The sequence below is a fragment of the Papio anubis genome, chromosome 7, assembly GCF_008728515.1.
Source record: "Papio anubis isolate 15944 chromosome 7, Panubis1.0, whole genome shotgun sequence".
In the NCBI taxonomy this organism is placed as follows: Eukaryota; Metazoa; Chordata; class Mammalia; order Primates; family Cercopithecidae; genus Papio; species Papio anubis.
In genome coordinates, this window is record NC_044982.1 from 138,373,250 (window position 1) to 138,396,027 (window position 22,778).

General features: G+C 36.1%; 1 protein-coding gene across 5 annotated transcripts in view; it reads left to right on the top strand.

The window, feature by feature from the left end:
- LOC101018085 (centrosomal protein of 152 kDa) overlaps positions 1-17,248 on the top strand; it is a 73,529-nt gene extending 56,281 nt beyond the window's left edge. For 4 of the 5 annotated variants that reach the window (XM_009210124.3, XM_031668719.1, XM_009210126.4 and 1 more), the window contains 7 exons: positions 3,008-3,128; positions 6,821-6,988; positions 10,164-10,260; positions 10,814-10,917; positions 13,105-13,258; positions 13,500-13,603; positions 15,916-17,248. In XM_009210124.3, the coding sequence (XP_009208388.3) occupies positions 3,008-3,128; positions 6,821-6,988; positions 10,164-10,260; positions 10,814-10,917; positions 13,105-13,258; positions 13,500-13,603; positions 15,916-16,937 (1,770 nt within the window). In that variant the 3' untranslated portion in view covers positions 16,938-17,248. The remainder of the gene's footprint in view (positions 1-3,007; positions 3,129-6,820; positions 6,989-10,163; positions 10,261-10,813; positions 10,918-13,104; positions 13,259-13,499; positions 13,604-15,915) is intronic. The other variant, XM_009210128.3, reaches the window with a different exon arrangement.
- The last annotated feature ends 5,530 nt before the right edge of the window (positions 17,249-22,778 follow it).

Consider the following 22,778-nt stretch of genomic DNA (forward strand, 5'->3'; position numbering starts at 1 on the left):
GAGACCAGCTTTTAATTTGTATGAAAGATTCAGTGAAACCAAAGTCTTGCTACCTTATGATCAAAGCAATTAGGTATGCATGAAAGATCCAGAATGATATTCTGAGCATGGTGATTAGCCAATTTCAACATTTGGAATTAGAGGCAGGAAAAAAATGCCAGTAGTATAAGGTTTGTCTGATAGAGTTGAAACTTAAGAGTTAAGTTCCATCAAGATATTGTGATTAAAGAGTTTCAAGGCCAGGATTGAGCATTTGGTATTAACACCTACTTGAGAGAGTTATAAACTAGAAGTAATAATCTTGAGTTTCAGTTCCATATTCGATGATAACTAGGTTATTATATTGGGCAATCACATAGTTGCTCACTGGAAAAATAAAATACAAATCCCTGGCCTAATTCCTTGGGTTTGGGTAGGCTATGCATGGCTCAGCTTAGCCTTTCTGGGTCCTGCATTTGAGACAGTATAAAATTTTAGAGCCAGAAGGGACCTGAAAGATCAGCTCACTCCATCCTACTTCACCCCAGTTGATATTTTTATCCTTGACCTCACAGAGATGTTGCTACTGAGTAGTTGCCTTCAATGTAAAAATTACTGGGCAAGATCACTTCCCACGAATACTGCTTAACACTTAATTGAGATTTTTTTTGGAGAAAATAATTAAAATAAGAACTTGGAGATAATTAAAATAAAATTATACAGATTTGGAGATGAGAAATGATGGGAAAATCATGTTTACATGCTTTCGTTTGCTTTCCTGAATAGGCAGTCTCTCTTACAAAAATCAAGAAACTATGACACCTTTCTCCTACCATTAATATATACGTATAAAATCAACCCTGGAGTCTTTTTACAGGGCTTATAATTGTGCAAGCAGTGTAAGATCATCTGTGTGATTTAATGAGGCTTGTGAGTCTATGGAGACAGAATCACATAATCTGGCTGAGAATTTAGATGTTTACAGCTTTTGTTGGGTGGGTCAGTTTCCATTCCTGAGAAAAGGATGGCTTTGAAATGCCTAATCTGGAATTTGTCATAGAAGTAATACTTGACCTTCTGCCGTTTTCGAGCTATCTTCACTCAGGACCTTGAGATAAAGCTGTGATTATAAAGCAGTGATTTTTTTTTTTTTTTTTTTTTTTTTTTTGAGACGGAGTCTCGCGCTGTGTCGCCCAGGCTGGAGTGTAGTGGCGCGATCTCGGCTCACTGCAAGCTCCACCTCCCGGGTTCATGCCATTCTCCCGCCTCAGCCTCCGAGTAGCTGGGACTACAGTCGCCCGCCACCACGCCCGGCTAGTTTTTTGTATTTTTAGTAGAGACGGGGTTTCACCATGTTAGCCAGGATGGTCTCGATCTCCTGACCTCGTGATCCACCCGCCTCGGCCTCCCAAAGTGCTGGGATTACAGGCTTGAGCCACCGCGCCCGGCGAAGCAGTGATTTTAAATTTGTTACATAGGTGCTGTAAATGTGAGGAACTGTAATTTATAATTTATTAAATCTCTAGTTTTAAAAATTGTTCATGGAAATTAAAACAAAAAAATGGTTTATTAATATATAAAAACAAGTCCTCATTAAAATATCTGAGACAATCAAAAGTTTTTTTAATGGAGAGGACGCAATGAGTGAAAAATACAGCTTTCAAGAAAATGAATGCCTTATCAAAATATATTAATACGGTAGTTCATAACAGATAAAGCAAATATCAAATGGAACAAAATTTTCAAGCAAACTTAAGGATGTGTGTTGTCTCTTTTACCATCAAAGTCAAGTTAAAACTAAGACAAACAGGTTGCTGCTTTTCTCCCTTTTCTGTCATCTTGACTTTTCTTCCCCACCTTTGAGTAAAAACTGGAAGCACTGACTGCATTTTGGTTCAGCTTTTCTTATTCCTTTTGGCGTCCAACCCATAGCTTCTTGATTACCTCTTCTTTATAATTGCTAACCTCTGCTTCTGTTGGACATTGTAAGTAGATTTTCTGACAGTCAGATAAATGGTTTCTCATAATCAAAATCAAGGCTTCTAGAATCAGGCATATATAATCTGTTTTAAATAATCAACAAGACTACTTTCTCAGTACCACCTATTCTGTTCCTTTCTGATTTAGTAGTCATCTTAAATCTGAAAACATTGCCATAAAAATCCATTGATTTGGCTGAGCGTGGCGGCTCACACATGTAATCCCAGTACTTTGGGGGGCTGAGGTGGGCGGATCATGAGGGCTGAGGCAGGAGAATCACTTGAACCGGGAGGTGGAGGTTGCAGTAAGCCAAAATTGTGCCAATGCCCTTCAGCCTGGGCAACAGAGCAAGACTCTGTCTCAAAACAAAAACCAAAAATGAAAAATCCATTGATTTAATAGCTGTATTGCCGTGACAAGGACTGGAACATAAAAAACATTCAGTAAATAGTAGTGAAGAAATGGTCTTGTGCAAGATGTTTAATTTAGCTAAACCTCGGTTTCTGTCCTTAACTTTGGCATTCAGCTGGCCTTCCTTACAAAATTACTGTGTATGTTAAAGTATTTAGAAGCATATGAAGTACTGTATAAATTTAAAATAAATTTTTGCTGTTATTTTCAATTCATGGGAGGCAGAGGGTTAGCATTATACTTGCTAATTAAGTTGTTCCTTGCTGTAGTAAAAATGTTCTAGATTTTAAAGAACAATTCTGATTTTATATTGTCTTTCATGTGGTTTAATCACGTAAACCATTAAAAAATCTCAAATTCACATATATAATGTGCAAACCATATCTTCTGTCTGTCTCATAGCCGCCTACCAGTCGCCTGTCAGACTGTTCTAATTTGGAAAGTTTCATAGGAGGCTAGTTCCTAGCACAGTGACAGTACTCATGTAACACCCTAAGAAAAATATTGGCGATAGATAGTTCAGGCAAGATTTTTTTCAGGAAGTGTTTTCTCTTTGTATTTTTAACATTAGCATTTTAAATATAAAATTGTATAAAGATTTTTACTAAGCATTAACTTTGAAGAAAATTTATTTCAGAGAAATATGGCCGAGCTCTCTAAGGATTCTGCCAGCCGGAGCACTGGCCAAGGAGTCCCTGGATCTGCTGCTGGACACCATGCTCAGCCCTTGGCCTTACAAGAAACAGAAGCAGAAGCTGGTAATTGGATTTTGTTCCCACCAGTCTTTGTAGCATCCATAATCACCCTTCTGAAGGGTTGCTTTGAGGATAAAAGGAGATCATAGATGTGAACAAATGTGTAATACTCCTCTGACTTAATGTCTCCTCTTCCTAGATTTCATTTTGTGTGTAGAGAAGGTTGATTTAGGCCCTCTTCTTCTATTTGTGGTTTTCCCTCCATTCACAAGTGATTCGTGTTACAAGGAGAATCATGAGAGTTTTAATAGAGCAGTCATGTTTTTATTCCCTGAAATCAAGGATTTGACATAAGAGAATTGCCAAGTAATAGAGACTTTTTCATTCAAATTACTGAAACTAATTTCAATCACTTTTTAATGGAAATCTTTCTGAAATGTATTAGATGATTTTTAATTGATTTGTGAGTTTTTCTGAGGGCATGGGCAGTGTTTTTAATCTCTTCCTTTCCAACATATGGCAGAGTGATGAATTAATAGTTTAACTTTTCCTTAATGACTTAGACTCTTCATCATGACAAAAGAATTATTGTACTGTACTAAGCCCCTTGTATTCAGAGCTTACTGAGGAGTAAGGACTTATATTCCCTATTCATGGAGATTTCTGAGCTAGAAATTTGCAAATCCTTTATTAGCTCCCATCCCTTTTAGCCTATTGACCCTTTGCAGCCTGCTCCTTTCCTCCCCACACAAACACAAAACAGCCTCTCTCTGCTACTTATTTGCTGTTTCCGTTATAACCTGGAAAAGAACTAATAATTGCCAGCACCAATCATACCTACTAAGTGAATAACCTCAGTTTCCACACATTTCTAATTCAGTAGGCAGTGTTACCAGAATCTTAGAGAATATCTGTCTATACCATCTCTGCCTTTCTCATTGTTCACAAACCCTTTTCCCCTACTTCTAGGTATTAGGTGGCTAAGAATATCTTATTGCCAATTCAGTGGATAATATTACCTTAATTTGTATTTTGCATCGTACTTTTTATTTTACATCCTATTTGGAATAGCCTGAGAATTCTATTTAAAGCTGTGAAATGGGTAGAAACAAGTTTTGGATGTTATTTAGCTTTAGGAAGTCCTATAAATATAAAAGGAATTTGTTTTGGCCAAAGACAAATCAGACTATAAAAATATTTTTCTTTAGTCTTTTTTCCCTTAAAAACAAACACTTTAACAAATTCATTAGAAAGGATTAGATAATACAAAACATGTATTAAGTGATAAAGTCCTTTAAAATCCTACCACTGGAGAGTACCACTGTTGACTGTTTGGTTATATTCTCCTAATATCTCGTTATTATTTAAAGTACTTAAAACATTAATTATGAAATACTTAGTTCATTCAAAGAATATATGTATGCATCTGTAAGTTATGAAACCTAGCAACCAGGAACCCATTATTCAACTTAAGGCACAGAACCTCACCAATGCTGTTGACCACAGTTCTATCCCTGCAACTTCTCCCCAGTCTGAGCTAACAAATATCCTGATTTTCAAAAATTATTCTCTTTTTTAATGTTTTAATTATGTGTATGTGACCTCAAAAAGTTGTTGCCTTTTTCTGTTTTAACATTATAAAAATGGTTTAATACTCATTATATTCTTTGTAACTTGCTCTGTTTCCTATTTAACAGCATGCCACTAAGATTTATCTGTTGATGCAATAGCTCTAATTCATTCGTTTTCATTGCTACATAGTATTTCAATGTATGAATATACTATAACTGATGTATCTGTTCTGTCGTCAATGGTATTTGTGAGTTCCAATTTTACAACAGTATCCTAGACGAAAAATATAAATGCGATTTATTGTACCATTGTGATGCTTCGTTAATCCTTTAATGCTCATTAACATAAATGGCACCACTTAAACTAAAATGTCAGGAGAGAGCTAAGAATAATTTTGCTGGATCGATGACTTTATAGGAGCATTCTATATATTGGCCTCTGAGCCTGTGCCAACTTATATTCCTGTTCTATTATATCACTTACATTAATAGTCTACTTTTTAATCATTTTTGCATAGTTTAATTTTATAAATTTTATATGTTACTAACGACAATGACTATTATTTATTGCGTACTTGCTCTGTGCCAGCTACTGTGCCAAACGGTTCATTTTTTAAACTCGGAAATAATTTCAAACTTATAGAAAAATAGCAAAAATAAAAATAGTTGCGAAGAACATTCACATTCCCTTTAATGAGGTACACCTATTGTTAACATTTTACTTCATTCTGTGCTCTTATGTATATATGTGTATGTGAATATTTCTTTTTTTTTTATGAACCATTTGGGGGTAAGTTATGTATACTTTGTGACCTTTTATGTCTAAGTACTCCAGACTGTGTTTTCCAGGAATAGGAATATTTTCTTGTATAACCTTAGTGCAGTAAATTTAACATTAAAGTATTGTATGAATCCACTGTTTGTGTTCTAATTTTGTCAATTGACCCAATAATGTCTTCTAGCATTTTGTTTTTTCTCCTCCAGTATAGAGATTTGTCTAGGATCAGCTATTACATTTAGTTGTCATGTATCTTTAGCCTCCTTTAATCTAGAACATTTCCACAGCCTCTCTTTGTCTTTCATGACATTGACATTTTTTAGAAATATTCTCTGCTTCCACCTCCACTTTTTTTTTTAACAGAACTTTTCTCATTTGGGGTTTGTCTGGTGTTTCTTCATGATTGATTCAGGTTGTGTTTTCTCGGCTAGAGCACTGCAAGGGTGATATGTTGTCACATCTAAAAATGTGTGGTGTCCCTATGTCTTTTATTGGTGAGGTTACTTTTCATTACCTGGTGAAAATGTTGTCTAATTTCTTCACTATGTAATTACTGGGTTTTTTTTCACCCTTGCAACTGATAAGCAATCTGTGGGAGACACTTTTAAGATCATGCAAATATCTTCCCCTCATAAAAACCTTCTCTTATATTTGGCAACCAATGATGATTCTTGCTTGATCCAGTCTTTACTATGGTGGTTGTGAAATTACAATTCTTCCAACTTCCTCCCTCTATTTATCCCAGTTGGCACTAAGCATGTTGAATCAAGAATCCTTTCCTCTCATTTGCCTGTGTATTTATTTTATCTCTCTGTCCATTGATCCATCTACCTACCTACTTACCAACCCACCTACCTACCTACCATTCATAAAATTATTGGTATGACTCATAAATTCCTATTCTTAATACTTTATAATTCATTACTCTATTTAATTAGTGCTCAGATTGTCCCAGATTCAGCTAGTGGAGCTCCTTCAAACTGGCTCCTATGTCCTTGCGACATGCCTGTATTTTTGAGTACTTTCTTCCTTTCTGGCATAGGAAGATATTTCAGTCTTATTTTTATATACCCTCTCCCAGTACTGGAGTCAGCCATTTCTTGAAGATCCTTGACTCCTTTTAGTAGGGAATGGTATCAAGATCCAGAGCAATAGATTTCATGACTATTTTTAAAGTGGATGGTAGTATCCAGTAGTACCTTAGACAAGTTGAGTAATATGCTCCAAGTCACACGGCCAGTAAGCAGTATGTAAACCCATGTCTCTCTATCTTAAGCATCACACTCTTTCAGTCGTGCTGTAGCCTTTAGTCATGAGTCATCTGCTTTTCTTTCCGTCTTTTCTTTTTTATTGGTAGTTCTTAGTCTAAACTGATATAAAAGTTTTCTGTCATTTAATTTTTGCAGATAAGAAAAAGATCCTTGAAATTAAGGATTTATGCTGTGGACACTGCTTCCAAGAACTTGAAAAGGCAAAGCAGGAATGTCAAGATCTGAAAGGAAAACTGGAGAAATGTTGTAGGCATCTTCAGCATTTAGAAAGGAAGCACAAAGCTGTAGTGGAAAAAATTGGAGGTCAGCATTTAAAGTAGCACTGCTACCAATATAAATCTCTTTGATCCTTGTTGAAATGTTCAAATGTGACATTTTAGTTAATGTGTGCACTGATCCTCTTTTGGGATTAATGTAAACTAATTTGGATCTCATTTTTACTAATCAAATTATTATTACAAAACTCAAAAGAGGAAGATTTCAGCTCTAATTAAAAGGTCACATTCCTTTCTCCCTTTCTTGATTGAACAGATGTTGAGGGCCCAGTATGCGTCAAGCAGGCTTCTAAGCACTGGGGATGCAGCAGTGAGTAAATCATACAAAATTCCAGTTCTGGTGGAGATGTGTTCCCTTCCTTCAAGAAGCTTTTGGTTAAGTGAGGAGATCTAAAAACAGATTAACAAATAATTAAACATTGAATGCTGTTGGCAGTGAGTACTTAAGAGGAAGGATTGTTAGTTCTACCTCTTATTAAAGTTAAGAAAGGTTTGACTAAGCCTTGAAAAACAGAGGTGTTTGCCAAGGAGAACAGCGTTTGAGATAGAGGGAAAAGGCATAAACAAGGGCTTGAGGGTCTGGACGGGCCTCCGTCTAGTCCATTCATCATAATGCTGTGAGGGCATTTGGAAAGGGATATCTTCTACCATTTCTCATTGCCCCTCCGAAGAAAGGAAGTTTTGGGGCTTAGATCGCTGCTCCTTCTTACCTTTCACTATTGCTTATAGCCTATACGCTATACTCTTTACATTTGAAATGCTTCCGATTCCTGAGCTGGTCCTATTTCTTTTACTGCTGGACCTTCGTTGCATATGATGTTTGTATTCTGTCCTGTACTTTTTCCCAACATTCTTTGTAGTCTTACTCTCTTCCTTTAGGATTCAACTCAGAAGATGCTTTATCTGCAAAGCCCTCCTTGATTTTCCCTGGTCAGGGTGAAGTGGGCTGCTCATATGCGGCCGTGGAGCATTGGCTCTTCCTCTATTATCACTATTATCATTCTGTATTTTTAATTATTTGGTCACTTGTCGGATACCTTCTCCACATTCTCCAATAATTTTCTGAGGAGAAGGAATATGCCATGTCTTGTTCATCCTAATAGCCCTGGTGCCCACCACGTACCAGATAATAAATGTTTAAATGGACAAAAAAACAAAATGCTACGGTCCTAAATAATGGTGTCATTCAGAAAAGACCAGCTTAATAAGTTTATTTTGTACATCCACTTATTTCTCTTGCCTGGACCCTGGCAATAATCCCCTGACTCTTTATGCTTCTAGTCTTAGCCCCTCTAATCCATTCTGCCTAGGGTAGCTGAAGCAACCTTTTTAAAAAGTGAATTGAAACATGACACTCCTGTTTAAAGCTCTTCAGTGGCTTGCCATGGCCTTCAGTATAAAACCAAAACCACTTAGTTTAACAGGGTTTAAAAAGATCTTGATCCAGCGCCTGCCAGCCTCTCCAGCCTTGTCTTCCCCTAGCTCTCTTAATTTCTCTCAGTAGAGCCATAGCATGGATTTCATTGTTTTCTCCCTTCGCCAAAACATCCTGATCTCATTTGGCCGGCTAACCCCTGCTCATCTTTTCCCCAATACATTACTTCCTCAGGGAGACTTTCCTAACCACTGCAGACCTGTTTAGTCCTCCTGTTACACATTCCTCATAGTTCCTATGCTTTTTATAACATTCACCATCCTTGTAATTATTTGCTGTCTGTACTTCCCTTTGGAGAGTAGACTTTATAGCAACAAGGATCAAGTCCTGTTCCAGCACTTAGCACAACAGCTGCATCATAGCACAACTTGGAAAATATTGCTGACTAAGAGAAGCCACCTGTAACTACCGCCGACTGCTTATTACTAAGGCACTTATTACTCTTATTACTTATTATTAAGATATAATAATTACTTGAAGGCCGGAAAGGGTTTTAAGAATTTGAGATTAAAAATTTAACAACTGCAATTCCTTAGCTCTTCAGTAGAGGCCAGGAGAGTAAATCAGTTATTTGTCCTACTGTAGATATATCTACAACATAGATATGTTAAAATATGAAAACCAAGACAATTTGGTTTACATAATACGGCAACAAGGGCAGTTGGATATGATTATTATTTATAAATAATATTTAGCACCATACTATTCTACACAGTGCTTTTTGAAGCTGATATCTTCTAAAACTCATAGACTTGCAAATCAAAGAAAGTTGATATATCACTCAAAACAATGAGTTGATACAAAGGGTCAGGGCCAGAATTTAAGCCAATAGTCTGAAATTTTTTCTTAATATAACTTTAGTAGGTTATTATATCTTTGCTATTGAGATCACTTGTTTCTTAAATTCCATTTTTCCACTCTCTTGGTAGTGTTTATTGAGAAATAGATGGAGTGGGAGTGAGTTGTTTAAAACAAAAAGTTATATCCATCACCAGGGGGAATAGAGTAATTTTGTTCCTCAACTTACGGTGTGTTGAGAGGGTGGCATCATAGGAAACACAAGATGCCATGTTCACATTTATATGGGTATTTTCAAGCTTTGTGTAGGTGTTGTGCATTTGTTGTTTTATTTCGATTATAATCTGTAAGTTAACATGTGAAGAAAGGTTCAGAAAGGTTACTTTTTCCTAGGCTTATCCACCTTGTAAACAGCAGAGTTAGAATGTAAACTGATGTCTCTGACTCTGAAATTCATGCGTTTTCCTTCATATCACATGGATTCTGTCAGTCTCCTCATCCTCTTTTTAAAAGTTCAAAGAATTGAAAATCTTACATTATTTCTGAAAAATACACCTACTTTAGGTTAATTTTCTTTTTATTTTATATTGAGGTACATGTTCAGTGTTCGTTTATATGAGCATAAACTGTCTACCAGGATCCACAGGGAACATGGAATTAGAAAACCTAGTAGGTTTCTACAGAGCCTCAGCACAGTTGGAAAACAAAACATAGGCATCTGAAACAGTTGAAACCCAATTCCAGGACAGTGTGTAACCCCAAGCAAGAAGAAGATGGGATACAGATTTTAAGTGCTGAGAAAACAGAGCAAGATAATGGTCTGACTAGGGTTTCTAAGGGAACGAACATTACAGAAGAGTGACTGGAAATTACACAGTCTCCTCTATAAACATTTGTATTGGGAACTTAAGGGAAAAGAAGGCTTAAAAAATTTTTAACTGTCTAATGTACTATAAACTTTCTATTATAGAAGAGAATAATAAAGTTATTGAAGAATTAATAGAAGAAAACAATGACATGAAGAATAAATTGGAAGAACTGCGAACGCTTTGTAAAACACCACCAAGGTATGCTTTTACTATTTTAAACTGCTATTTTAAAGAAATCTAAGTACAAATATCTTTAAATTTTTTTAAGTATCAATTTTTTTTGGTTATACAGCAAAAAGTATAAAAAAGAAGAAAATCCCCCAAAACCTTATTTCCTGAAGATACCCTTTAGTGACCTCTTGTTTTATATCATTTAAGCCTCTTTCTACACATACTCCACGTGCGCAATGTGTTTTTAAAATTGAGACTCTAGTATAAGGTATTTTGTAGCTTTTTATTAATATTACTAGATAAGCATTTCTCTGTGTTATTAGATATTCTCCTACATATGTTTTTCAATACCTGCATAAATTTTCATGTGGATTTACCATTATTTATTGAAGCAACCATATCATTTATGTCGTTTCCATTTTTCCCCTGTTTGAAATAACTGTATAATGGACATTCTTTTATGTGAGATTTTTAGCACTTCTCAGTTAATTTTAGTAGAGTATATGGGTACATATATATTTTTCAAATGAAATTTTTCACTTAGCATTTCTGTTTTTGTAATCTTTGGTTTGTTTTTTAGGTCATTGTCAGCAGGGGCCATTGAAAATACTTGCCTGCCATGCAGTGGGGGAGCCTTGGAAGAACTTCGTGGGCAGTACATTAAAGCTGTAAAAAAAATTAAACGTAAGTCCCTAAGAGATTCCCAAGATTTTAAGGATGGCTTGGGCCTTTTTTATTGTCGCTGTTAAAGGAAACTCAGAGTTTACCAGCAGTAGGGCTTTTAGGGAATTTTCCAAATTACCTTTTTCTTCAATCTTAGAAGAGATTATTGACACCTTTTCAAAATTATGTAGTCATTGATCATTTTGCCCAAATAATATCTTTTGGAAGTGACATGAGAATAGTCTTATGTTTATATTGTTGATTGTCTTGTTTCTTTTTGGATACTAGTATTAAACTGAAAATTTAATAATCTTACAACTTAACTAATTTGTAGTAAAGAAAATGTCACATGGGTTTTAAATGAGCAATTAACTATTACTTCTACCATAAACTTTTTTTTTTGTTTGTTTGTTTTTTGTTGAGACAGAATCTCACTCTGGCTCCCAGGCTTGAGTGCACTGGTGCAATCTTGGCTCACTGCAACCTCCGCCTCCCGGGTTCAAGTGGTTCTCTGGCCTCAGCCTCCTGAGTAGCTGGGATTACAGACGTGTGTCACCACGCCTAGCTAATTTTTATATTTTTAGTAGAGACGAGGTTTCACCATGTTGGCCAGGCTAGACTCGAACTCCTGTCTTCAGGTGATCCACCCACCTTGGCCTCCCAAAGTGCTGGGATTATGGGTGTGAGCCACTGCACCCAGCCTCCTACCATAAACTTTTAAGGACTTGGAAGTGGATCTAGTTAGCAATTGTTCTGTTGTTTCTGGTTATTGTTTCTTATAGCTATAAATTTATCAAGTCCTTGTCAGTACCAGGTTGTGCCAGCATATCCTGTAGAGCATTCTCCTGATGTGTGTTTTCCGTTTTGAATACTTCTTGGTTTTTAATTACAAAATTGCATAGAATGGATATATGTCCCAAAACAATAAGTAGTGTTTATATAGGAAAAATGTATATTAGCCTCTAAAATTACATTTCTTTTTAACAAAAAGAGCAGGAAAAGTCTGAAGTTTCATATATAATCAGTAGATTCAGAATCACATGTAAATGTTCTGCAAAGCTCATTCGGTATTAATAAGGGCATTTGCTTCTCTGTTGTTACTGGTGCTAACAAAGGGCATATTGCTACAAGCAAAGCAACTTTTTGTTAATAATGTATTGATTGGGCAGCGGAATTTTAAGCATGTTTTCATCCTAACATGATAACCTGTATATATGTGTGTATATTATGTCTTAGTTATTTTTTAGAAAGTTGGTTGGAGGTTTTGTGTTGACATGTACTCCATTTCGTTTTCCATTTCAAATAATGAAAAATAGTCTTCCAGTTAGTATTGTTGCATAGAACCACTAATTTTCAGATGCTTACTGACATTGAGAGGAAGATTCCTGTATGACTTGGTATCCTTACTATAACAGAGATGGTGAAATTCTAGATGTAGGATGTAGTCTTGGATTTATTAAAAAAAAAAAAAAAAAAAAAAAAAGTTAGCCTTAGCTAATAGTAGTCCTAATCAAAGCTATAGTGAGTTAAAAACAAACAAACAAACAAACAAACAAACACTTGAAAGCTGTGGGCTATGTTCATATGTAAATTTCAGAGGCCAACTGTAAGTCCCATCACCCTCCTTGTAGTCTCATTTTGTACATATCTCTTATGAATTGTACTATTATATTTAGTTAGATGCTCAAAAAGTGCTGCCGCAAGAATTTTCAATAAATAAGGGAACTTAAATTTTCAGAGCACAAGAGAAGAATGAGTCTCTCCAGCTCATACTGCCTCCTTTTCTTCTGTCTTTGTGTTTGCTTTTTCCTTTCTTTCTGCTTAATCTTTTCTCTATATTTTATATTTCTCTTTTCCTAACTGAACATAATGTACAATTGAAATGCTAAGTTTCTGTGCCTCGTATTTACGGTATTTTCTTCGCGAAGTGTTTTAGAATATGACAAAGTTTAGCTGGGGAATATGCCATGTTTCCTTACTGTATGTAGCTGTCATCATTCCGAAAGAACTTACAGAGTACTTCTCATTTGAGTCTATCAAAATGATGATCTAAAATATTCCATTTTAATGACTGTGTAAAGTATAATGTTTAAACTATACTTATAATCACTTCATCTACCAGAAAATTGATCTGAAGTCTGCCCCTCCTGTTTCTGAAAAAGTGCTAATAAACATACATTCTGTGGGCATTTTCTCACTGCCCTATAGGTGACATGCTTCGTTATATTCAGGAGAGTAAGGAACGAGCTGCAGAAATGGTAAAAGCAGAGGTACTGCGAGAACGTCAAGAAACCGCCCGAAAGATGCGCAAATATTATTTGATTTGCCTCCAACAGATTTTGCAGGATGATGGAAAAGAAGGGTGAGTTCAGTCTGAACAATGTGTCCTGAGATTACCAGGACAACATGTTGTAATTTTTAAAGCATTTTCCTTAACCACTAAATGAACTATTTCTATATGATTAGCCATAGGGGTTAAGAGAGGTTTATGGCTGTGCTACCTGAAATGTTGGCAGAGCCAATAGGAAAACAGAAACCATGGGGCTAAGGCAAATCATTTTTTCCTTTAAACTATATTTTTAATGTTCTGGAATTCCCCACAGGGCTGAGAAAAAGATTATGAATGCTGCTAGCAAACTTGCTACAATGGCAAAATTGCTGGAAACACCTGTTTCTAGTAAGTCCGAGAGCAAAACTACACAGTCAGGTATGTCGAAGTGAGTCACCAAATGGTTTTTCTATCTCTTGTTTTTTAGCTATTTAATATTTTCAGTATGAAAAAGGCAGGGAAGGTAAGGAGTGAGAGTTTATTTATGAAGTTGTGTATGTTTTAGTTAAACTGGAAGTTTACACAAAAAGAGTGCACAGTTTCCAATTCAAGTAGGCAAACTGAGCAGGCCCATCAGCTTCCTATTGCTGTTTCCATCCCTCAAAATGATAGAAGAGATTTTCAACAGCAAATAAAGAATGAGAAAAATAAGAAATTATAAGTAGGTTTTAAAAAGTTGCAATGGGCCAGTCATGATGGCTCATACCTGTAATCCCAGCACTTTGGGAGGCTGAGGTGGGAGGATCCCTTGATCCCAGGAATTTGAGGTTGCAGTGAGCTATGATTGTGCCACTGTACTCCAGCCTGGGTGACAGAGTGAGGCCCTGTCTCAAAAAAAAAAAAAAAAAAAAAAAAAAAGTTGTAGTGGATACATCAGAAGCTACAAGAAATCCCTGAGAGAAAGAAGACAGTATGGGATGGAAGATGGAAACCTCAGTTCAAAACCACCAGAAGGTGACAACTGCAAGTAGGAGCTATATCAAAACTGTTCCACATGTGAGGGTGATATTTTCCAGGAGAAATAGAGGGCCTAGAGGATATGAATGGGGTAATTAGTTGGTGTTCTAAACCAACAGCAACCAGGTAGGGTTAATCCTCTCTTTATTTCTTCTCCCCTCCCTTACCGAACCTCAATATTGAGCTGGGCAATAACAACAGGAACAAAGAATCTGGGAGCAGGGCAGTGTTCCAGGTGGCTAGCCATATTAAGCAGGAAATGGGAGCCCACATGCCTTGGGAGGCTGAGATGGGAGGATCACTTGAGCCTGGGAGATCAAGGCTGCAGTGAGCTGTGATTGCACCACTGCACTCCAGCCTAGGAAACAGAGCAGACCCTGTCTTAAAAAAAAAAAAAAGTAAGAGTAACCAACAAAGACATAGAACATATAACTTTAAAACTGGTAAAGGAAAAGCTTGGAAAAAACCATTTTCAATCTAACAAAATCAGGAAAGAGGAAAAAACCTAGAAAGCATGGGTAAGTAGGTCATAATAGTAGTTTGAAACATCAACAATCACACTAAATATAAATAGGTTAAACTCAGTTATTAAAAGAGCACAACTTTCAAATAGGGTTTTAAAAAATACGGAAATCTGCTATTTTTACAAGAAGAACATCTAAAATTAAAAATCAGGGGATGGAGAATGATATACCAAGCAAATGCAGTGTTGATATTAGATAAATTATAGAGGTAAATAAAAGATCAGATAAATTAGAGTTAGCATTAAAAGGGACAAAGGTGATAGTTCATAATGATAATGGAATAGTCTCCCAAGAAACTATAATTTTTTTCTTTCTATAGATAACACAACTTTATATAAAGCAAGAGCTGATAGAAATACATGAAAAAAACTGGTAAATTCCCAATCACACTGGGAGATTTTTAACATATCAGTGGGGAAATGGGGTCTCTGAACCTCTGGAAAACTTGAAGCCGAGATTGTTCAGGGGTCCGTGAGTCTGATGTTGGTAAACATTCCTCATGTAGAAGCCAAAGATTATTTGTATAAATTTTGGAATGGTGATGTGAATCCTAGGTATGAAAAGGCAGTAGCATATAACAAGAAAATAATTTTCTAGATCTGGGGCAGCAGTGTGTACATTATGTCCCCAGTAGAGAAGCAAATCCTTTTCATGGACTCTAGGGACCAGGGCTTGCTACTCTGAGGTACAATGCCTCTAATTTCATGCTATGTGGCTGCTTTGTCTTTGATCAGATTTAGTGTCTTAGGTAATTAAATCAGAAAGTCTATTTAGCTATTCTAGAAGTGTATGTGTAGGTATTGGGTGGGTGGGGTTCTTTGAGCAAACTTGTCAGAAACTCCATTCTTGACATCAGAATCAGGGCAGGATTGAAAACATTGTGGCTAGATCTTGAAATGCTATAGCATCTATTGCAGAAAATGATAGGTCAGATGGATAGCAATAATAATAATATATCAGATTTTAGTAACAAAATTACCAAGCTTTATCTAGTGGATATATGTAAAAGAATATTTTTTAATGTCCAGCATTGATGTATTTTCTTTAAGAATGATTACAGATTATAAGCATTCTTTGGGAATACAATATAAAAACATAAATTTTTTCTTATTTTTAATTTTTTTTATTTTTTGGTTCAAGGATGAATCTTCCCTTTAAATATTAATTTTCTCTTAATTTCGTGTTTCCTTGCACTGCCCCTAACTTCAGAGATGCTGATTGGAGTTGAAAAATCAAAAAGAAATGATGTGAATCGGAAAATACCATGTTGTATTGAAAGCAAATCAAATAGTGTAAACACCATCACCAGAAGTGTGTGTGAACAAGCTCCCAAGAGGAGGGCAGCTTGTAACTTACAAAGACTGTTAGAGAACTCAGACCATCGGAGCATAAAGCATATGGGATCCAAAGAGACACATTTGGAATTCCAGTTTGGGGATGGTAGTTGCAAGCACCTACACAGTTTGCCAAGGAATGTTTCTCCTGAGTTTGTTCCTTGCGAAGGTGAAGGAGGCTTTGGTGTGCACAAGAAGAAAGACTTACTCAGTGATAATGGTTCTGAATCACTTCCGCATTCAGCTGCGTACCCCTTTCTTGGAACCTTAGGAAGTAAACCCTCACCTAGATGTACCCCTAGTCCTTCTGAATCAGGATGCATGCATATAACCTTTCGCGATTCTAATGAAAGACTTGGTTTAAAAGTATATAAATGCAATCCACTCATGGAAAGTGAAAATGCTGCATCTAAGAAAAGTCAAGGTTTGGATGTTCAGGAACCTCCAGTAAAAGATGGAGGGGACCTTAGTGACTGCTTGGGCTGGCCTTCCAGCAGTGCAACCTTATCCTTTGAGAGTCGTGAAGCATCATTTGTACATGGTAGACCACAAGGAACTTTGGAAATACCAAATGAATCTGTTAATTCCAAACAGTTTTCACCATCCGGTTATCTTTCAGACACGGAGACAAGTAATATGATTTGTCAAACAATGAAATGTCAGCATGATCAAACTCCATACCTGTCAGAAGAAACCATGTATTTGGAGCCAGGAAAGATCAGTGTGACTCGTGGACACCCATCTCATCATAAGGCTGATAGATTAAAGTCAGATTTCAAAAAACTGAGCAGTACATTACCATCTTCAGTGTGTCAGCAGCCTTCAAGAAAATTAATTGTTCCACTATCTAGCCAACAAGATAGTGGCTTTGATAGCCCATTTGTTAATCTAGACTAATTATGGTACAGTATTTAAGAAGAATCATTAATATATTAAGAAAAATGGAAGGGAAGACCTCATACTGAAAAAAGTGGTGAGCCCTGCCTCTTTTGAGATGTTTTCATAACATCTGTTATACGAGTAAAGCATTCTCCTAAAATTACTTGAGATATTTATATTGCCTTAATATTCCAAAGGCCTGATGGTGTATGTATAATCTGCTTTTGTGTGGTGCTTACTTTTGGTTGCTAAACCATCTATTTTTATACTTATAAATTGACTCACTCTGCAGTGTTAACTTATTTAAATAAACTTGCATATGGTCTATAGAATTGTTATGAATTATTTTGTAGTTCAGAATACAGAAATATCATATTGGCATCATGTTTGAAATTCACCCAGAAAAAAACACAAATTTTGATTATTTGTATGTATTAGTCAGATTTGACTTTTGAAATTAGTCATGTTTAATGAGGCTATAAACTTAATCTACATCGACTTTTCCTAGAAATATCTACTCAAAATTTTGATCTTTGTTTTCAGTTAGAGAAAAGAGTTTTTCCAAGGTTTACTACAAAATACATGGCTGTGTCCTGGTTTTATTCTTTAAATATTAGTGTAAATTTTTTAGTTCTTGCATTATTTCAGATCACCGGTGACATCCAAAAACTTTGTCTCTTTTATGGCTTCACATTTGTTTTTTCATCTGAAATATGACCTTTTGAAAGATGGAGATAAGTTTTGTCATTTAGCAAAAAATGTAAAATGATTAGATTTTTACATTCATTTATAGTGCCGAACTGGCTAATTAATGCTCTAGGTTAAAGGTTATAATTCTGAACTGAAGAATACCTGCAGGAATGAATGACTACCTAAATATCATTGTTTTTAGGTGAATTCTTTTTCAGATCCCTAGCGATGGGTATGAACATTTAGCTGTATGCAAGTGCTTCAGAAAACAGTTAACTATAACTTTCTCTTACATATCCCACACCTACCATATTATGGATTGTATTTGGGGGTTAATGTAGTGTATTTTTCCACCCAGAGCCAGATAACTTAGGTGGTGATTAGGAGATGGCAAGATGCATCCTCCGCCTCCTGATAACCATCTCTAAAAGCAAGAACCTAGAAGGAACACTTTTTGGACTTGGAAAGCTCTGTCACCTTAACTCTTGACCAGGGATAAATAAGTCTAAAAATTGGCCCTGGACTTCAGTGCTTGAATTCACATACAGCTATAGTAAGGAACAAACCATCTTGTCAAAGTCTCACTTGTATTCCTGAAGATACAGTGCCCCTTCTCCACCAGTTAGGCTGTCATCTCTCACTCTAGAAAAAAACTCTAGAGCAGCCAAGTTTACGCTTCCTATGGATCTAGTTGGTGCTTGATTGTTTTAAGCCCTGGTTTTTACTAAACTTAGAATCTAGGCTCATTGCTCACCTACCTTTTCCACTTGGTTCAAAATCCATGTCAATTATTTAAACTCTCAACATTAAGGTTGAAATTGGAAGTCCTCTTGCTTGCTTCTCCTTTTAGAATATCCTCAATCTTTTTTGATAGTTATAATCTCAATAGGATTAAGTTACTTTATGTCATACATCCTACATCCAATTGGTTGGAGATAGGGTGTGGTATAGGGTGTATGTCATAAAGTAACCTAATTCTATTATGATAAATTGATAAATATGAAGGTATCAACTTAGTAGTGTGCAAATGAAGGGACTACACAACCAAACTATGACTAGTGATGTACATTGGTTTGAAAGGTCATGGCAGAACAAAAAGGAGGCAGGGACCCTGTAGATATCATGATCACATTAATCCCACTTTGTCGTGATATTTAGTCCTTTTTTAAATGTTGCTGGAATTTTATTTTATTTTATACTATGTTAAAGATTTTCATGTGTATGATCATGAGGGATATTGACCTCTTGTTTTCCCATGCTCTCTGTCTTCCTTTGGTAAAAGGGTAATACCAATCCCATAGGATTAGTCGGAAAGTGTTGCCTTGCCTCTGTTTTCTGAAAGAATTGGTGAGTATTGGTGTTATTTCTTCTTTGTATATTGGATGGAGTTTACTAGGTGAAGGCATCTAGCCTGGGCTGGTGTTGGGGGTGGTGCAGGAGTGTGCATTTTGAGTAATGTATTTTCTTGTTATAGAGCTATTCATAATTTCCATTTTTTTTTTAGTTAGTTTTGGTAGTTTTTGGTTTTGTAGGAATTTGGCTATTTTATCTAAATTGTCTAATTTGTTGACGCAGTTGGCCATAGTATTCTCATAATCCTTTAATTTCAGTAGGCTTGATAATGATGTCCCCCTTTCATTCCTGATTTTGGTATTCTGTGTCATCTCATTTTTTTCTTAGTCTATCGAAAGGTTTATCAGATTTGTTGATTTGTTTTCCCCCAAAGAACTTTTGGGTTCTTCTCTTTTCTCTTGTTTTTCTGTTTCCAATTTCATCAATTTTTCCCTCTTCCTTCTGCTTGCTTTATGTTTAATTAACTCTTTTTATTTATTTATTTATTTATTTTCGAGATGGAGACTTGCTCTGTCACCAGGCTGGAGTGCAGTGGCATGATCTGGGCTCATTGCGACCTCTGTCTCCTGGGTTCAAGCTATTCTCCTGCCTCAGCCTCCCGAGTAGCTGGGACTACAGGCGTGTGCCACCATGCCCAGCTAATTTTTGTATTTTTAGTAGAGACATGGTTTCACCATATTGGCAAGGCTCTTCTTGAACTCCTGACCTCAAGTGATCCGCCCACCTCAGCCTCCCAAAGTACTGGGATTACAGGCGTGAGCCACCATGCCTGGCCCTTTATCTACTCTTAAAGTGAAAGTTTAGGTTATTGATATGAAACTGTTCTCTATTGGTGTAGATGTATAAAGCTTTGAATTTCTCTCAAAGCAGTGTTTAAGTTGCACCTCATATGTTTTGATATGTTGTATTGTTGTTTTCATTTAGTTCAAAATATATTCAAACTTCCCTTGCGATTTTTATTTTGACCCACAGATTATTTAGCAGTATGTTACTTCATTTCTGCTATTTCTTTGTTCCCATGGATTCTAGTTGCCAGGTCTGTTGTCATTTCCTTTCATCTATAGTACTTCCTTTAGTATTCCAAGTAAGGCAAGTATTCCAGCAACAAATTCTCTCAGTCTTTGTTGATTTTGGAATATATTTCAAATTTATATTTGAAGGACAGTATGTGACATATTTAGAGTTCTTGGTTGACTTTTTTCCTCCAGCATTTTGAATATGTCATTCCCCTGCCTTATGTTACCACTATTCATGATGAAAGGGCAACTGTTAATTCTGTTGTTCTTTATATATGATGAATTGTTTTTCTTATACTATTTTTAAGATTTTCTCTTTGGCTTTCAACAGTCTGAGCATGGTGTGTCTAGGTCTGAATTTGTGTTTATCCTACTTAGAGTCTGTTGAATTTCTAGGATTTCTAGATTTATCCTTTTAATAAAATTTAGGCAGTTTTTTGGCCAGTATTTCTTCAATTATTTTTTTCAGCCCTTGTTTCCTCTTTCTGGGCCTTTCATATATATCAATATGCTTACCATTGTGTCACAGGTCTTTGAGGCACTGTGCATTCTTTAATCATTATTGTTTTTCATATTGGATAATTTTATTAATCTGTGTGCAAGTGTCCTGATCCTTCTGCCATCTCAATTCTGCTGTTTATCTAGGAATTTTCATTTCAGCTATCGAACTTTCTGACTCTAGAATTTTCATTTGGCTCTTTTTAAATGGATGCATAATAGTTGTACATATTTTGGGGATACATATATTTTGATACATGCACGCAATGTGTAATGATCGACCAGGGCAACTGGGTCATCCATCACCCCAAGCAGTCACCCCTTCTTTTTATCGGGAATCTGCCAATTCCTTTCTTCCAGCAATTTTGAGCTTTACAACAAATTATTGTTAGCTATAGTTACCCTATACTAGAGTGGTTGGTTAATGGATACAAAAATATCATTATATTTGGCTTTTTTTTTTTTTTTTTTTAGACAGTGTATCACTCTGTCTCCCAGGCTGGGGTGCAGTGGCGCAGTCATGGCAGCCTTGAACTCCTGGACTCAAGTGATCCTCCCCACTCAGTCTCCCAAGTAGCTAGGACTACAGGTGTATGCCACCATGCCTGACTAATTTTTTAAAAAAAATTGTAGGTAAGGGATCTCACCATGTTGCCCAGGCTGATCTCGAACTCCTGGCCTCCCAAAGTGCTGAAATTACAAGCATGAGCCACCAGGCCTGGCCACATTTGGTTCTTTAATAGTTACTTATTTTAAAATAGCTACAAAGCAGCTGTTACAAATATGTTTTAAAAATTAAGGTAAAATGTTAAAGAATTAAAAACATGACTTTTTTAAATCAGAGATTCATCATTGATCATGTATTGCTTTTTTTTCTTTATTCTTAAAAAAAAAAAAAAAAAAAAAACCACATGTGCAGAATGTGTGGATTTGTTACCTAGGTATATTTATGCTATGGTGGTTTTCTGCACCTATTGACCTGTCCTCTTAAGTTCCCTCCCCTCACCCCAAACCCCCAACAGGCCCTAGTGTGTGTTGTTCCCTTCTCTGTGTCCATGTGTTCTCAATGTTCAACTCCCATTTATAAGTGAGAACATGCAGTGTTTGATTTTCTGTTCCTGTGTTAGTTTGCTGAGAATGATGGCTTCCAGCTCCATCCATGTCCCTGCAAAGGACATGATCTCATTCCTTTTTATTGCTGCATAGTATTCCATGGTGTATATGTGCCACATTTTCTTTAACCTGTCTATCATTGATGGGTATTTGAGTTGGCAATTAGCAAATGTCTTTGCTATTGTAAATAGTGCTGCAATAAACATATGTGTGCATGTGTCTTTATAGTAGAATGATTCATAATCCTTTGGCTATATACCTAGTAATGGGATTGCCTGGTCAGATGGTATTTCTGGTTCTGGATCCATGAGGAATTGCCATACTGTCTTCTACAATGGTTGAACTAATTTACATTCCCACCAACAGTGGAAAAGCATTCCTATTTCTCCTCAGCCTCGCCAGCAACTATTGTTTCCTGACTTTTTAATAATCACGTGAGATGACTGGCATCAGATGGTATCTCATTGTGGTTTTGATTTGTATTTCTCTGATGATGAGTGATGTTGAGCTTTTTATCATATGTTTGTTAGCCACATAAATGTCTCCTTTTGAGAAGTGTCTGTTTATATCCTTTGCCCACTTTTTGATGGGGTTATTTGTTTGTTTCTTGTAAGTATGTTTACATTCCTTGTAAATCTGGATATTAGACTTTTGTCAGATGGGTAGATTGCAAAAGTTTTCTCCCATTCTGTAGGTTGCCTGTTCATTCTGATGATAGTTTCTTTTGCTGTGCAGAAGCTCTTTAGCTTAATTAGATCCTGTTTGTCAATTCTGGCTTTTGTTGCAATTGCTGTTAGCATTTTTGTCATGATGTCTTTGCCCATGCCTATGTCCTAAATGGTATCTTCTAGGGTTTTTATGGTTTTGGGTTTTACATTTAAGTCCTTAATCCATCTTGAGTTAATTTTTGTATAAGGTGTAAGGAAGGGGTCCAGTTTCAGTTTTCTGCATATGGCTAGCCAGTTCTCCCAGCACCATTTACTGAATAGGAGACCCTTTCCCCATTGCTCATTTTTGTCAGGAAAAACATGACTATTTTAAAATAGCAATGATAAGACAATATTCCCTGTTGAGTCATTGTCTTCATATTTTCATCATTTTTAAAAATTTTTCCTATATTTTTCTGGTAAATATTTTTTGTCTGGTAAGAACACAAGAAGGTAAGATATACTCTTAACAAAATTTTAAG